The 18,610-nt window shown below is 35.3% G+C and overlaps 1 protein-coding gene across 23 annotated transcripts in view; it reads left to right on the top strand.

Moving 5' to 3' along the window:
* PAM (peptidylglycine alpha-amidating monooxygenase) overlaps positions 1–18,610 on the top strand; it is a 141,513-nt gene that overhangs the window by 118,905 nt on the left and 3,998 nt on the right. For 14 of the 23 annotated variants that reach the window (XM_036225937.1, XM_036225924.1, XM_036225940.1 and 11 more), the window contains 8 exons: positions 900–1,016; positions 2,863–2,935; positions 3,877–4,087; positions 4,486–4,686; positions 6,670–6,785; positions 10,462–10,561; positions 12,569–12,622; positions 17,809–18,012. In XM_036225937.1, coding sequence (XP_036081830.1) covers positions 900–1,016; positions 2,863–2,935; positions 3,877–4,087; positions 4,486–4,686; positions 6,670–6,785; positions 10,462–10,561; positions 12,569–12,622; positions 17,809–18,012 — 1,076 coding nt within the window. The remainder of the gene's footprint in view (positions 1–899; positions 1,017–2,862; positions 2,936–3,876; positions 4,088–4,485; positions 4,687–6,669; positions 6,786–10,461; positions 10,562–12,568; positions 12,623–17,808; positions 18,013–18,610) is intronic. The other 9 variants (XM_036225934.1, XM_036225933.1, XM_036225932.1 and 6 more) reach the window with 1 other exon arrangement.

Below are 18,610 nucleotides of genomic sequence, written 5' to 3'. Positions count from 1 at the left end.
GGTACTTCGTACATTTATTTCTCTATTACATAAGCTTATATTAGAAGAGTTTATCTTTGTCATTTATCCGAAATAATTTCCCAAACAGGAATTGAAATAACTATAATATCTGTGATAATTGTCAATTTAAGGAAAGATATTAGTAACAATTCAGATAGAAATATAAATGGAAAAAATATATATAAACATATATGCTCATAATATTTTATAATAACCTGGAAGTTATAAAGTTAAAGAAATTTTTACATTTGTTTTAGTTTGTATATTATTACACAGTTATTCATTTTGTACTTCTAGAAAAGCTGTTATATATAAAAAGTTTTATCTAAGCATATTTTTTCAAGAATCAATTATGTTTTATATTTTTGAAAAATTTAGATATTATGTGGTATCTTTATAATATGATTTGCATGTTTTACCTATGGCAAGTATAATAGTGAACACATTTTTGATCTTCTTGTTATCATTTGCATTTTCATTACAGAGAAAGTTAAAATAAATTATGCTTTCATTTGTAGTTTGAAAGAAAATAACTATTAAATTAAAATATTTTGAGACCTTTAAAAATTAGTTGCTTCAGAGTTTGAGGTAGTGTTTCTCAAATTCTCATGTGAGTATAAATCACCTGGGCATCCTGTGAAACTGCAGATTAGATTCAGATTCTGTTGGATCTGAGGTCTTGTATCTCCAGGCAATCCCCATGCTGCCGCTCCACTGAGCACTCTGAGCAGCACAGTTCTGTAGGCTAATGGTGTGTGTGTAATCCAAGATACTGAAACGTCAAAGACAAAAGCATCTGAGCACTTCTCTAGATTCTGTATTTAGAATATCAAGTAAATGGTCTGCATTTCTCAAGTGACTTGGTTGATTTTTCATTCTAATGCATTTATTTTTTTTAGCTCTTTTGACAGTGAGTTTGTTTACCAGCAAAGAGGACTTGGGCCAATTGAAGAAGACACTATTCTTGTCATAGATCCAAATAATGCTGCAATACTCCAGTCCAGTGGAAAAAATCTGTGAGTTAAATTACATGTTGTTATTAAGGCTTGTACTACATATAGCATTGAGTATAAAGTGTCTTGCTGGGTCTGGTCTTGGAAAGAGTATGCTGTATAGCAGTGGTGAGAAAGCGTAGCTTAAGAAAACAGGAGATCGATTGGGCCATCCCATCTTTATTTTCTAAATAGGTGGTTCTAAACTGTGACTGAATATTAGAATCATCTGGGAGCTTCAAGCAATTAGATTCATATTTAGTCAAGATGAAGCCCAGGCGTCAAAATAGTACTTTTAAAGCTCTCTGTGTGATTCTAATAGGTAGTCAAGCTTCAGAGAGTCGTTGATACACATAGCTAATAAGTGAGCTGTGGTCAGCTAGATCTGAAGATTAAAAAATATTCTTCAGCAAGAAAGTTATTTATTCAAACTCATCAAGCAATCACTGTTACAAAAAGAAGCTTCTCCCCATCTCAAAGTGAAGATAGAACAAATGTCATTTTTAGCTTTCCTTAGCATGCATAAGTAATTTGGCTTCGAAAGCTATTCATTATTTGGTCTTATTCCTAGATGGCATTTGGCAGCCAAAAAAAAAAGTTGGCTGACATTCATGGCCATTGAAAAAAAAGGGGCACCTGCTTACAGAGTATCCTCAACCATTTAACCTGGCAACTTCAGGAACTATACTCCATCTGCTTAGGTACAAGGAAAGCCAGCTTCTTTGAAAGGCAGAGAGCCATCCACTTTGAATGCAGCTGCTTATGGAGATGGCAATAATTAGATTTTTTTATAGCATTCTAAGATGGTGAGTCCGGGGCCAAATTCTAATACCAGCGCCACCACTCAGTGTGTTTGAACCTGTCCCTTAGGTGCTCTGTCCATTAATCAGAAGCATTCCCATCCCAGAAAGGAATTAAAGAGGAAGGCAGAACAACTGCTGCTAAATCAAGCTGGCCAGCAGTGGGGTGTCTGTGTCAAAAGCAAATCATAACCCTGACATTCAGTCACCAGAACAAATCTATTTCGGTTAATTAGTCCAGATCAGAGTGTCCCAGTCTTGGCTCATGAAGAAAAAAAAAAAAATCTGTCATGCCAGCATCATGCTAAGGCTAGAAGCTGGCAAACATAACTTGTAAATTGTCAGATGTCTTCTGACCACAACCATGTTAAGATATTATCTATTTGTTTGTTAATTCTGTCCAAGTTCCTTATGCCTGTGAGCCTCTGTCTGCAGTAGGTTAGAGTTCTCTTAACCTCACATCCCAATAGATTTGTTAAATAGATTAACCTTCTCTAATGATTATCCAGCACACCACTTCACTTTGCTCAGATGAGCACAGCCCACGTTGGCTGAAAGTTGCTTTCTTTGGGTATTACTGTCTTGAGTAGGCATTCTTAAAGCTTTTCGGTCATATATTTGATATTTTATATCAACACAAAATTATCGTACTTTGCAGTATATTTAAACAGTTCAAACTATATAAATCCATTTGTGTTTTTCTAGACAAATGTGTTTATACACATTTCTAAGATATTAATATTTACGATCTTAGAACTTGTTTTTAAATTGATGTTATCCATGTTGTTTAATATATAATACTTTATAATAAATATTTTTAATTTATAGGTAGGCTTCATTTATAGATTTTTAAATGATTAAATGCTGGTTAAGATTTGTCACTATTATAACAGATATTTTCATTTTACAGTTCATTTTGGTCTTTTCTATAGTAATGCAGGTATACATTTATCAATTTATAAATTTATGTTTCCTATACAGATTAATTTGCAAACAAAAAAATAAAATACCTCCCACGTATGCTTTAGGAATAAATATATATATTTAAGTTAATTATTTTTATTTTGCAGGTTTTACTTGCCACATGGCTTGAGTGTAGATAAAGATGGAAATTACTGGGTCACAGACGTGGCCCTGCATCAGGTAATCTTCCATTTGGCAGTTATTCAAATACAAGTTAATGAAATTATACTTTCAAAATGCTCTGGCGTTATCTGGGTCTTTTTCTGTGACTCAGTAAATTTATAATGAGAAAAAGGAACGGCTGCATCTGAAATTTTTCTCTTAACACTCAGTTCTGGGAAAAGCTAATAGGTAAATGATTAAGTCACCTTTCTCCTTTGAGCTGGCAGGAACCTAGCGCAAAGCTCCTTCTTGGCTTTCCATATTTGTTTTTCTTTCCTTTTTCCCTGGTTCTATTTCATTACTTGTGTTTAGTGTTTTTTGTTTTGTTCTGTTTTTGTTTTTCTCCTAAGCCACCTTGATCTTCAGTAAATTGAGGCAAGTTTTCTGGTACATACATGTTTATGTATAAAACATCGAACTTTTGTCTTTTTAAAAAGAAGTTATATTTCAATCACAGAATAGTCATAAGGTCTTTCCCTCAAAAGATAAGCTCGTGTTTGATACTTGTTTTATGAGTAGGTGACAAAGAACTAGGAAAACTAGGGGAAAAAAGCTAGAACTCGAGACTAGCTACAAGGGCCTTCAAACATGTCATCTCGGTTGATGTTTATTGCTCGTGTAATTGTCTGGAGAGTATTGTACTGTTAGCTCAGGAAAGTTGAAAAGGAAGTGCAGGTGTGGATGGAACAGGACATGCATGTGCTAGTCTCCATTCACCACTAATTACCTGGATGACCTTGAGCAGATCACTTAATCTCTGTAGTCCTCATTTATCAAATGAAGGAATCAGACCAGTTGATTTTGAGAGTCCCATCCAGTTCTAAAAGTATCTTCTTTTAAATAAGTCTCTGGGAGCTTATACTCTAATTGCCTGTGCAAGTGTTCTTAGCCACATGGTGTGGGTCAATAATAACCATGCAAAGTGGGTAAAACTTTGTCCTTTTTTTTTTTTTTTAAAGGTATTCAAACTGGACCCAAACAGTAAAGAAGGCCCTCTATTAATTCTGGGAAGGAGCATGCAACCGGGCAGTGACCAGAATCACTTCTGTCAGCCCACCGATGTGGCTGTGGATCCAGACACTGGAACCATCTTTGTATCAGACGGTTACTGCAACAGTCGGATTGTGCAGTTTTCACCAAATGGAAATTTTATCACACAGTGGGGAGAAGGTACTCAATAAGACCCTCGATCTAATTGTAATTCCCAGGCAGTATCACTAGGAATAGATTTGCTACCCCTCACACCCTTTAGGATGCAGTTGTCCCCTGCAGTGAAGAAAACAGGGCCTCTGTGTGCATCCAGTTAGCTTGGACACACACACACACACGTCTTATAAGAGGAAAAAGAATATCCCAAAATTTTAAACAAATGGGGAGAAAATTTGTAATAGGTTTTTGTGTTTAAGAGATATTAATGGAATAAACATAAACTACTTTACCTTATTTTCGCCCTGGTTCCAGATATTTAATGGTTTATTCTCAGGAATTTGGAAAATTAGAAAACTTTTGAGGCAGATTTTTGGTGATGTTACAAATTGTATATCTGATGTTTTTCTTTGTTTTTGCAGTGTCTTCAGGTAGCAATCCTAAACCAGGCCAGTTCCGCGTTCCTCATAGTTTGGCCCTTGTGCCTCATTTGGGTCAATTATGTGTAGCAGACAGGGAAAATGGTCGGATCCAGTGTTTTAAAACTGATACCAAAGAATTTGTGCGAGAGATTAAACATGCCTCATTTGGAAGAAATGTATTTGCAATTTCATATATACCAGGTATTTCATCTTTATTTTTTGTGTGTTTTGTCATACTATATTCTATCTTTAAAAATTATTTGTTTTAGCATGCTCTTTTTAAAAACTTTTTCTTATTAAGGGATTAAAGATACCTTATATATATGATTTTAAAATAATTTTAAAGCTGTTGTTGCACTGAAAATCAGTTTCAACTCAAATGTTACTGTTCTTTATACAAAAATAATGAAGAATTCAGAGATTTAATTCTGTTTGTAATAGATTAAAAAATTGTTCTCAAAAATTGATTTTTATTTTTTCTTAATTATGATCATCCGCTGGGTTAGTAAATGATTAATATCATGGTGTCACACATCATCAACAGATGATATATGCCTAATAAAATCAGTATTCCAAATACCTATTTGACATTTTTTTTTAAAGATAGCCAAAATTTTTTTTAAAGGTAAAAATGTATAGTAAGTAAGGCTTGTGTCTAAATGCCAGGAGGAATGACCAATAAAATGTAGAATTTTTTTCCCTTCTCTTCAAAATAGATTTTTCCTGACTTGAAGAAAATCAGAAAAACAATCTAAACTTATAAAAGAAGATCCACTTGATTCATAAAGCAAGATAACTTAGTAAAATATTTTTAAATGAATACTAAACGATTGGAAATATATTTGATTTCTACTATTTATGTATATTTTTTACAATACATGTCATTAAATATATCTGTATTAAAGTGACATTAACTATTTACAGTCATTGCTATAATTATACTTTTTATGTTATTAAAGTTTATAGTTACTATCTTCCCAAGCAGCCCTCAGTTTTTTTAGGAGATGGAATAAAGGAGCTCAGGTGACTGGATAAAGAGCAAGTTTGACTTCCCCAAGGAATAAATAATAAAAAAGTACTAAAAGACTCATTAATATCCTTAAAAGAGATAATCTCATCTTGGTTTTTACTTCGTATTTAAAGAATAAATTTGGCAAGATCATTCACTTAATAAAGATGGTGATCAAGTTTATAGTGAATAAAAATAAATCAGATATGAAGAGAAAAACATCAAGAAAGAAAATGAGAGGAAATCTGGTTAAAACAGATTCTAAACAAAAGGTGGAATGTATTATAATTAGAATTCTCTCTACAATGTTACACAATAATAATTGATGTTGATAGTGTTGATTATTTTTCTTAATGTGATACGCTAAAGAATCCTATCCTGAAATCCTTAAAGAAAGATGAAAACATTTTCTACAGTGGTTTAATGCTGTGTATATTTTATTGTAATTTAATTCTTTGAAAATGTAATATTCAGTAATCCGAAATATCTATTTAACCAAAATATCACAATTTCTATTATTTTGGATAAACACTGCTATATGAAGAAATGTAATTTTTACTAAAGAGTAGTCATTTAATTAATATAAATAAGATGATCTAGTTTTTTAATTAGAAAAAATATATCTTTGGTATATCTGAAGTATACTTCTCACATTTTCAAACTTAAGATGTTTAAAATCAGATTATTCTACTTATACTATAAGTTTCCTTGCTTTGCATATTTTTAGCTGATTCTCCTCTTAACTATTGCAGATATTACATAATTTTTAAAAATATCTGATAATCCAAAATGATTTGCTTAAATAACCTGGCTATTCCCAGTACCTATTTAAGATTGTCTGTGATATGTATATCTATATGTCTTTATACCTTTATCTATATCTATTCCTATTCCTATATCTATATCATTCATTTCTACATCTACATCTATATCTATGTATTCTTGATTTATACTGGCTTCCTGAGTGGAACAGGCATAGCATTTTCTGGTTTTCCTCTTATGAGAAAATCAGTATCAGAAGGAGACATTTTCTAAATGTTTTATTTTCTATTTTTGTTGCCAATCGTAAGGTCCAGATTGACCCTATACTTATTGTTGGTGTAACGTACATGCATATATTCGAAGGCCAGTCTTACTTATATTTTTAAAAAAGGTTAACTCAGTGTCCGTCACAGGTTTGCTCTTTGCGGTGAATGGGAAGCCTTACTTTGGGGACCAAGAACCTGTACAAGGATTTGTGATGAACTTTTCCAGCGGGGAAATTATAGACATCTTCAAGCCAGTGCGCAAGGTATTCACATGCAATGCCTAGGTATCAGTTTTCATAAGAGAAAACTAAAATATGAAACTTGGGATTCAATGCATACTTGAAAAGCCTCTCAAAAACTTTAAGGAGATGTAATAACTTTCTTAGATAGGTTGATGGGAGTGTTCTATTACAATGTTTTATTTAGAATAAATATCCTCTGTTTGATCAATTTCTTCAAATCAAATGCAATTCTAAAGGTCTTAGTAGACTGCATACAATGGAAGATATAAATTCGCCTTAGTTAGAATACAAAAAAATAAGTCAAGAAGATATCATATTATGTTAAACTGTACTTTTATAGCTCTCTTAGATCCAACAGAAGTCTTGTTTGCTTTTTTTATGCTATGCCTACACTGAGTAACAAGACTTGAAAACAGCACTTCCTGGAATTTATTCAAGTCCTAAAGACTTGGTTTAGGTAAGAGATTAACAGCTAGTTTTGGCTTTACAAATGGTACCACTGTTTATTCTAATCGCGCCTTTTACAAACCCAGTAACTATGGTCCAGTGTGCCCTAGGCCCTCTATTTTCTATTTACTTTATCTGCAATATGATTACCAGAATAACAGTGCTCACATGCACTGCCTGAAGGTGCTTGTGGTACCTCAATTTTAGAAAATATAGCCTACTAAAATCTTACAAATAAGAGTTATTTTTCAAAACATGTAAAGATTTATTGGCTGTACTTGGATCAAATGCAACTATCATAAACCACTGGACAAACTATATCTCCATACTCATAACTCTAATAGTATTCTTTAAGATACAAAATTTGCCAGATTTAAAAAACAAACTTTAAAATGCTCAGTATTTTAGAAATTTGTATGTTAGAATACTGTCAGCTAATCTGGGGTTTATCAGAACTCATTCTCAAGATATTTATTCAGTACCTACTCTGTAGCAAGCATTATGCTAGATACCAAGGATGTGATGAACAAAACAGGACACAGCCTCTCTCTCGAATGGAATTATATCAAAAATTACAGAATCCAAATTAAAGCTGACTTCAATCTGAATTAAAGATTCCAGTACAAGTTCCCTTTTTAAAAAGATTTCTATTCATATACAGCAAATAAGACTTTTCATGGAAATATTTCACCTGAAAAGCAATAACCAATCAAATATTAAATCATAACAGCTCTTCAGAAAGGAACATTGATAATATATATTTTACCGATTATCCAGTCTTCATTGCTTTGCCCCTTTGAGCTAACTTCCTCAATTTATTGATAAAGAAAGCAAGATGCTTACCTTTCAGGTCTTCACTTTATATTAGTGTAGCATGTGCCTTGATTGTTCTTTAATTGTAATATGCCATGTCAACCAAGATATTAACTTTAATTCAAATATACATGTAGAAATCAAAACTAAGTGCTAAGCAAAAGGTTAGATTCAAAATGAGACTTACTCTCATAACAATGTGAACAGCCCTGAATTAAAATATCAGAACACATTGTGCTTAAACACCAGCATTCATCAGATACTCAGTGATGAATGAGTCACTGTAGATGGGTCAACACAGCAAACATGAAAGAGAGTCTAACTCCAAGGTGAAATTTGCTTTTTCTGTCAATAAACAAGACTTGATATTACACCAGAACATAGAAATTGTTCTGTGTTGACTCAGTAAACTGAAATCAGTTTATGAATATCTCAGAATTCTCATTTAGATGATTATTACAAACATTTTGAGTGAAAAACATAACATGATATATTGAGTCCTATATAAGAAGAGATTCTTCTTTCAAGTCAAAAGTCAAGTTTTACTAATGCCTCTACACCGCTGGTTGTGTCTATCCACTACTTGTCTTCTCATAGGTTTCAATTCTCCCTCTTCTACTATCACATTCTTTAGTAACGTTTTTGCCTTGAATGTATGATCTTCACCTTTATGTCTATGCTGGGAAACTGTGAGAGTAAGATGATAAAGGGGGTGGTTCTATCAAATGGTGTTAAAAAGCTGTGAGGGCAAAAGGCACACAGTTCACTAAAAAGATACTGTTGAGTGCCTCTGGTTACGGTAGGAATAGGGGTCCCAAAGTCCCATCTACTAAACCTCCCCCGAATCCCTCCAGTGGCTCCAAAGTATTTCCAAAAGAACCCTTGGCTCCCTGGATCAGTTTGAGAACCACAGGTAGAGATGTATTGTTATTGGAGCCTTGAACTGATGGCATATTGTGATTTGGTGCAGAATAGTTCACACTCCCCCCTTCACCTTTATTCCCCCACCTGTTATATTTTTCCTATCAGAAAACGTGAAGCAGTTTTGCAAAGCAGCTTTTAAGAACATATTTTGGTATACAAGAGCACCTGCCTATAATTTGCAAGTCAGTTGCCACCCATTAGCTGAACCCAAAATAAAGGTGAACATTTAATGACAGGGTTGCAAGATTTTAGCAAGGCAACATTTTGATTTCCAGGTCTCTGTCCTTCTTGTGCACATTTGTCACAGCTCATTTGATAGTATGAAGGAATGAGCCTCCTTGGCACTACTGTCTCATTTTTCTTTTCATACGACAAATTGTTGCTGATTTTTTAAGCATGATAATATCTCCAAAGCATGTACTTCGCCCCTCCTAACGTAAGCTAAGCACTGCAGTTTGCCTCCTTAGTGCCCTTTGTACTCAGCAAACTGAAGTGGGCAGATGCTGGCTGATAAGCCCAAATTCGAGATAATGCTTCTGTTCATACTCGCTGGTCATATTTTTGAGAACCGTGTACTCAGGCAGCCCTGTTGGCCTCAAAGGTAAAAACACCATCCACGTCCTGCCAACTGGCAGACACGTGGTGCCTTTGGAAGCTTCAGTAGACAGATGGAAATGGCAGCAGCACAACATTTTAAGACTGCTCTTGCAGGAACTAGCTTCATGAGTCACCTAAAGTGCTCCCTTGTCTCCTATGTCTTTGAACTGAGGTGGTGATGATCTGAAAAAGAAATATGTCATGAAGAAAAACATATTAAGACACCAGGTATCTAAGTAGATACAAAAGCTGAGGAAGTGCTTGCAGGTAATACTCAATGAGTTTCCTTTACCGATTGAAAATATTGCAAACACTGGGCTTCAGAGTATAAAACCCCACATCGTTGCATATCTCCTAGTATGCATTTCAGAATAATCTGAATGCCTTGAATCTTTGAAATGACTCCTCTTATCAATAATTATAAATAGTTTTTAAGGTAGTTGACAGGTGATAGTGAAATGGGGGTAATAACCAAAATTAATACCTGGTCTTTTTTGACTTGTATAGATTAAAACAGGTAAGTCAGATAGTGATTAAAAGGTAGAAGAAACATGAACGCAAAATAAATATAAATAGATAGATAATGCAACACCAAGTGAACAATGTTGTAACAAAAATAATCTACTTGTAAATGATCCCTTTTTAAAAGACTTGAAAATCAATGGTGAGAGTCCCTTAGCGTTTTACAATGCATAGAATAATGCCTGGCAGAGTCAGTGCCCAGAGAATGAATGAATGAATGAATGAATGACTCTCTTTGGCCTAGAGTTGCTTTGATGGGAATTACTGGGGTGTTTTGTTTTTGGTTTGAGTAATACATTTTGTTTTGTTGTGTGATTTGCTTTGTTTTTCTACCCTTTTATGAAGAATTCAAGCATAGGCTCACCACGCTAATGTGTGTGTCTTATTTTGGCAGCAATTTGACATGCCTCATGATATTGCCGCCTCTGAAGACGGGACCGTGTATGTTGGAGACGCTCACACCAATACTGTGTGGAAGTTCACCTCAACTGAAAGTATGGTTTTTACAGCATTATAGTCCACATTTTCCCTTGGTTTTATTGCTTGCAAGCATGTGGGAAATTGCATCTCTTTTTCTTTTTATTGATAGGAGTGGGAAATCAAGGTATAGTTAGTAGTCGTTAAGAGCCTTGTTTGGTGTTCATTTCAGGAATTAAACTAATTTTTTTAAAGTGAAGAGAAACTTTTCTCTCTTCTTTTGCTGGCAGCTATCCCCTTGTTTCCACAGATATTCCACAGGAAATTCTTGATGCTTGAAGTAATGTCTGTTATACTGAAAACCAATCTTAATTCCAACTCAGTTCCAGGGGGAGGAGATGGCTTCGGCAAGGCAGAGAGGCTGAACAGTTTCCACACCAGCATCACTTCTCATGTGGCACTTCAGCTCTCAGTAGCTACTGAGTATCTAGAAATGCCAGCATCTGTGTCAGACACATATTATCTCAAATAGGAGGCACTCTGCATTTTTCCATTAGGCTTCAGCTTACTCAAAATACTGAACTGCTCTATTTTCTTGTAACTCAGAAGTATGTGCCGAGGCAGAGAGTATTTTCTGTCAGGATCAAGCTAGCTACTGTGGAGGTTTGCTAATTGCAATTTGGACATCATTTCTAATTCTTAAAAAGTATACTAACCTAGCCTTTTATATCAGACTGAAAAACACAAGTTTTCTAAGTTAAAGAGCACTGAATGTGTAGCAGATCACAAACCTCCATGTCCAGCGGCGCTTTAAAAATATAGTCATGTCCAAAAAATAGGACAAGGTGGGGTTAAGGAAGAGAATTGAGAATGGTAAATTTAAGGTATAAGGAGCTACACCAGGCAGTTTTAGAGAAAAAATAAGGACATATGGGCTTGTTGAAGGTAGGAAATACTAATTATAACAAGGAAAAATGCAACTTATAATAAGGGAAAAAATAACAAGTTATAACAAAGAAATCAGATACCATCCAGGTCTTGGAGCCCAAGTAAATTTGTTAAATGCTATCTTCAGAGTTATCCTTTCAGTAACTTTTGCTGTTTTTGTAATGAGGACCCAGTTAGGCTTGAGTGCACAGAGGTGCTGGTGGACCATTCCACTCCAGCAATAGCTTCACATCCCCCTTGCAAGTGCAGCTCTCCCACCACCCGCCTCCTCAGAGAGGAATCAGAAAGTGTGGGCAGACAGGAAACCAAGAGAGATGGATAATTCTCAGTTGCATGATTAAACCCAGGCTTCTCAGAATAAAAAATGAATAAATAGATTGAAAAGACTTCAGAAATCTAGCCAATATCTTCATTTTGCAGACAGGAAGATAACACTCAGACTCATAAAGATCCCTGTCTTAGGGTCTTTATACTACTCTAGTGGTTGGTACTCAACAGAGATGCATATCCAGGTCACCTGGCGAGGATTTTCAAAATACACATGGCCAGACCCACTCAAGATCAATAGAAAGAAGAGGAATGATACTTTGTGTATTTTGGGAAGGCTTCCAAGTGGTTTTGATACTATCCCTGATGGAGAAGCTTTCAGCTTTGAAATAGAAAAGCCTTCTGCATAGTCCATAATGTAACCGAATAATAAATTGGGATATTAGTATCTTTGGAACAGTAAGACTGTCATCAGAGGACAAACAAGCGTCTCGTGTATTTGCATTCCAGTATTTATGTCAGCTAGAAGTTGGTAATTTGAACCTGGTAGTTATCTATAGTTATCTCTAAGATGTCCACATGAAAACATAACTACTTGATATTTCAGAACTAAAACAGTATTATGAATGCCATAGGTAAATCTCATTTTAAATATGAACACCTTAGAAATATTATTTCAACTTTTCCTGGGAGATTTTAATCAGGATTCATGGACCTGGCACCTAATTAGTGGTTTGTATTAATCTCTGTTCTAATATGACAATGCACTTGATGAATTAAGGAAATATTCTGCAGAGTAAAATTAATATCGAAATTAAGTTTTTAGATGTTCTTTTGGGGATTTTGATTCTTTCTTTGCTGTCTTACAGAAATGGAACATCGATCAGTTAAAAAGGCTGGCATTGAGGTCCAGGAAGTCAAAGGTTGGTCAGGTTCCTCTTACGACTGTGAAACCCAAAGCTATTCATGTCAAACTATTTTATGGCTCTTGATTGCATTTAAAAATTATCAAGCTAAAAATATCATATAATATGATTAATTATCAATAACTTCTACATACTGAGCCTTTAAACCTGCATGTTGCCACTGCTTTTTCTCATAAATGGAGTAGTAATAATGAGCTCAAATTCACTGATGGAAAGTAACTGGGGATGTAAGAAATCTATAATAAATGGACCAGAAACATTCAGAGAGGAAAAAAAATAAGTTAGTAACTTTTGTAAGTATGTTAACCGCTGAAAAATACCATTCAGCATACTGGAAAAGGCCTTTCCTTAATGGGCTCTAATCTGAAAGAGTGAAAAATACTTTTGGGGAGTTAATACCATAAGGCCCTGAAAAGATTAGCTGCTCCCTAAGCCCTTATCTTAGTACAGTTCATCCCCAACCTTTACTGCAAGCCATCGATGTGGTAAGGCACTATAGCAGGTTTAAGAGAAATGAAACTGTGCCTGACTTCAGGAGACGTATAGCCTGTAAGGAATTGTGTGTATATGTACAAATAAGTGTATCATTGGTATATATTATCAGGAATGGGAGAATGGGATTTAGCTACTGGTGAACAACCACTTGGTTCATGTGGAATCCAAGTCAAATTATTTTCTCTTTTACCTAGGATCGGTCTATATTTGTACATTTTTCTACTATCTTCAGGTTTTTGACATCATCATGTGTAATTAAGAACTCACTAGAGGTGCTCCTAATGTTTACGTAGAAAAGTGATTCTTTTATTAGTTGATTTATAAATGATTCACCCAGATTTCAGACTTAACCCTAGGCTTACTTGTTTTCCTTTCTCATGAAAGCAGGTGGAAAAGAGATGAAAAGAAGCAAGAACCAAGAGGGAGTTTAGGTATTTTATGTAGGCAGATAAGAAAATATAGACTACTCAAGGTTGAAAGGGGTAAGATACTATTATAAAATAAATAAGTAGTAACTGTTTGGCATTTGTAGAGATTCTACCCAGGTGACACTACTGAATGGCATTCATACCATTCATTACCACTTCATTACTTTCCTGTAATGAAGAAGTTCCTGTTCCCTATTTTTTATTGTTATATATAGAGTTATTGGTAAGTTCTGTTTGCCCTAGATTAAAGATGTTGGGGAAGGCATTATTATTATTATTATTATTATTATTATTATTAATAGCTATCACTTACGGAGCACAAACAATAGGTTATACAAAAATTAACAAGTTTAATCCTTACACCAACCATGTGGTAATTGCCATTATTCCCATTTTACGTCTGAGGGATTGAGGATCAGAATTACTACTATGATAATAAGTGATAAAGCTAGGTTTTAACCAATGTCTGTTTGAGGCCAAAGCCTATGCTCTTAACCACTATTACTATACCACTGAGGACAAATGAATACCATCAATTAATTGACCATAAATGCTTCCAAGAACTACTGAGTTGTTTTTTTGGGGGGAAGGGGTGGCAAGGGGAATAGTTTACTCTGAATCCTCTGTGAGTTCAAAATGGCTTCAAAACATTTCTGTTTAAGTAGATCCAACAACAACAAAAAACTCTAGTTTGTACTGGTTGGCCTGTAGAGAATAATCCAACCACACTGACCTCTTGGCATGTCAGTGGGGGACGAATGATGCTCTCCCATCGGTCGGTTTCTCTCTCCTTGGTGCACACCGCTGAGTCCATTTGGTTGGAAAACCTCCCAGCCTTACAGTAGAATGCAGCAGTTCAAATAGTAAATTTTATTGAAATGTCTTATTATGACAGTCCTGTTTTAACACTTAGGAATACCCAAACTCAAATGAAGTAATTCTCTTCCTCTTTGAACCTGTATGACTCTCATTAAACTTTTTTTTGGTTAAGGTTATTTTCTTTCTACAAAAAGGAATATAAATCATGCTGGTTCTCCAAAAGTTTGTCTTGTATCAAAATCTGGAAGCTTAATTTAAACCACCCGTTCATTACCAAAGAGAGGGAGAAACAACATCACAGAATTAATAGTGCTATAGATACATGTTAAACGTAAATTTCCAAAGTTGAGTAAACCTTGATGACACTTACCCCCACTGTAAATAGTCATGGAACTGATCAGCAGTAGCGGTGTCTCAGAACTAGGGAGCTACAGGGATAAGAGAATTTGCGATGATAAGAAATTTAGGAAAAAGATTTAAATTTTCAAATTAAGTTACCAAGGATAAAACAGATATGCCGATATTCCACCAATAGCATAGCCTTCACTCCTCCCTCACTCCGCAATGAAAGATGATGATGGTGAATCAGTCTCAAGAAAATAAAAAGAAACTCTCCACTGCAGTTAGCATTTTAGGCCTTATACAGAACGACACATTGTAAGGGAAGCACTTTGCATTAAAAAATTTATCTCATTGTGGCTAAATGCACTTCTCATGTCTTCTAAAGTGTTACTTGCTAGTATGCCATCTAAAAGCCTTCAGCTTTCAGTTCTGTGATGACCTGGATAATAGTCACTGTGTTGCTGTATTACAAATGTCTCCCCTTTCCTATCCCAGTTAATCCATTTCTGTGTGGTCTCTGGGCTTCTCCCCTGCCGTCAAGGGGAGGGAGACAGGCACAGGTTTGTATGCGTGAGCTCATACAGGAATGCACTTTGCTTACCTTTCTAAATGTGTTGCTTTAAAAAAGAAGGGGGGGGGGAATTCTTATATATCAGGTTATCAAAATTGTTTATTCCCAAGTATCTATAGAGATGCCAGAGGAGCTTGTTTGAAGGCATTTTTGTTCTAGATTAAAAACATCTGAAATCTTGTATGACAGAACAATGTCAAAACTAGGTAACCCCTATCTGCCAGGAGCCCCAGGGCCTGGCTAACCTTAGAGCTTCTTCACTCCTCCTTCGTCAGGGATGCTCCAAATTTCTGAGGTTTTTAATAAAAGAATTTAGGATAAAATGTAAATGTAGCATAACTCGAATGGTCCTTTATGCTTTGAATGGAATTCTTAGAATGTTAAGTGATAACTATTGTTTAAGGCTTTTTTTCTTCATTTATAAAGGCACCTAAGAAGAGCTTTTTTTTTTTTTTAGACTGGAAAATTTTTTATTTTTATTTTCTTTTCTTAAAATGTAGAGCATCTTTTAAAATCTAAACCTGCTTCTGCTGATTCTAAAAGTTAGAATGTTCAAGTATTTTTAGTAGATGACAAAGTACCAGAAGGGGTGTGAAAATCAAGAATTTCGAAAGTGCGCTGTGTGTAGCTTAGCAAGTTTATTACCTCCATTCTCAGCATACTTTCTTTGAATGCTAAACTGATTCTTTTAGTCTGTCACCTACTTTATCCATAGTTCTTCTTTCTGTTTAATAGAGCCCAGTCCTAGCTCTGCATTATAAAAGCAACTAGATATGAGCTGACAGCCATTGTCTTAGGTGTAGATAAACCTACTAAATAACAGGTAGGAAATGCTAGGTAACTTCTCCGGTTATAGTTGCCTTCAAATAGAAACAAACTCTTCTTCCAAGGCAACAAGTTCTTCACTGCCATTCTACATCTTTGGCTTGTGTTTTTAAAATCCTATCATTTATTTATTGTTCTCTTCCTGCTTAAATATAGAATGAGCTTAAATTTTGAACAACTGCATACATTTTCTACAGTAACGAAGAAGATAAAATAGTGGTAAGGAAGACTGAGAATCACACTTATTTTCCTCTTGGAAATTGAGACTTAGAAAGGTTAAATTTGAATCTCTAGACCTACAAATCAGTCCCTTTCCTTCTCTCCTGCTGAAGTTTCAAGGGCCACTCCATTTGACAAAGGAAGAGAAATAATGGTCTCTCCTTAACCACAGTACAGGGAAGGAAATGAAGACTATGACAGACCATCTGTAAAATGGTGATAATAATTGTGCCCACTCATAGGCTTGGTGTGATGATTAAATGTCAACAATGCCTGATACAGCATTAAGTGCTCAGTAGACATAACTGAGACTGTGAAGGAGACTGGCTCAGAACATTGAAGCAAAAAACTTGGACCTGCCACTTGTGTATATCATAAATTGTGTTTACAAAGAAATGCTTCCTTGGAGAATCTATTAAGCTGTGTCCATGTATATTAAAGATTAACAAATTTACATGATGCAATATGATTCACTATATATCATAGGGCAGTGGGCACACCAAGCTATTGAAGTTCCTTGTGAGCAAACATGGTTGTAACTTCTGGGCTTTGCACACTAGGGTTTTTGTACCAACACACATACATGCTTCTTGGGGGTAAGAATGTTGAAGGCTCAACCTCATTTTTACATCAGCATGTATTAAGATCCCTGCAGCAGCTTAGTTTTCTTGCATCAGTTTCCCAAACAGTACTGAAGACCTGATATCTGCCCAATACCTGTCCATCTACAGAATAGTTGTATAAGTTATTTTCATCAACAGCAGAAGAATATACAGTGCATCTGTGTGCACTTACAGTTTGCTGGCAACTGTTAGGAAAAAAAAAACTTGAAAGGACACACTTCCTCTTCCCAGTTTGTATTCCTAGAATTAATGTGTACAACTATGCATATGATAAAGCAGTAATTCACTGAGCATGAAAGAGATTTATAAACTAAAGCTATAAGGAAACAAATACTTATTAAACACTTAACTCGATAACATGTACACTCAGCAGTGTTATGAAGGAGGTTATTATTATTGCAGTTTTACAGATGAGGTTACTACAGCCCAGATCAGTTAAGTAACTTGCCCAAAGTTACACAGGTTGTTACACAAGGACCTGGGATTAGAGCCCAGACTCATTTGACTCCACTCTGCACACCAATTCTGTTGCCTACATCATGCTACCTCGTAATTTTACCTTTGAAAACATGGAAAAAGTAGGATATATTTTTGTAGAATTATAGCTAAAAAGAGAAGGAAGCGTAGAATCAAAAATAAAAAAAACAACGATATAAAGGTGAAAAACCATTCAATGGAAATTACTAATCATAAATACTAACTGCCAGCTTGGTAGATTCAGATGTTGAAAGATGAACCCCACATGCATTGTACTTAACAAGTTCTTTGTGTGCAGTTGTCGATTTGCCTGGGTAGGGGTGGATGGGAGGATTTTGGAATCTTTGAGTCAGTTGAATATTGTGAACTCTTCTTTCCCTGAAGAATCCGAGGCAGTTGTTGAAAGCAAAATGGAGAACAAACCCACCTCCTCAGAATTACAGAAGATACAAGAGAAACAGAAACTGATCAAAGAGCCAGACTCCGGAGTGCCTGTTGTTCTCATTACAACCCTTCTGGTTATTCCAGTGGTTGTCCTGCTGGCCATTGCCGTATTTATTCGGTGGAAAAAATCAAGGGCCTTTGGAGGCAAGTAAAATAAGCCCCTTGAACTTGGAACTTACTTTTGAAAGAGTGTTTGGCCTTTTTGTCCTCAAAGTTCGGTTGTGATTTTTTTTTTTTCCAGTGTTTTTCTTTTTAAGTTCTCTATCTTTTTTAACAATATTGTCCATGTTCCAGATATTGTCTATAGCATCACAGTAGAAAATATATCTGGAGTCTCAGAAATTTGGGTAGTTAGATTAACATATAACATTCAATATTGCCTTTTAGCACCTGGCTTAAGCCCAATTAATATCTCCATATGAAACTATATAGATAAGTCGAGTTAAGGTAAATGAGCTGAAGAGTCAGGAAGGTGGAGACCCTTGCCGTTAGAAACAGGCCCAGTCTTCAAAATAGCGGGGTCAGTTATTTGTATTTCCTCCCCTAGTCCTGGCTCTAGCCCTTAGTGACATGACCTTGGGCAAGTTACTTAACCTCTCTAAGCCACAGCTTCCTCATTTATAAAGTGGGAATAAAAGACAAGGTCCTGCGAGGATTGAATGAAACAATGTACATAAAGCATTTATCACAGTACCTGGTACCTAGTAAGTGCTTGTTATTAATACCACCAGTGATTATGAGG

The sequence above is a fragment of the Rousettus aegyptiacus genome, unplaced genomic scaffold (genome assembly GCF_014176215.1).
Source record: "Rousettus aegyptiacus isolate mRouAeg1 unplaced genomic scaffold, mRouAeg1.p scaffold_m13_p_8, whole genome shotgun sequence".
Lineage (NCBI taxonomy): Eukaryota > Metazoa > Chordata > Mammalia > Chiroptera > Pteropodidae > Rousettus > Rousettus aegyptiacus.
The sequence above is the reverse complement of the archived record's forward strand: the minus strand, read 5'-3'. Positions and strand labels throughout refer to the sequence as shown.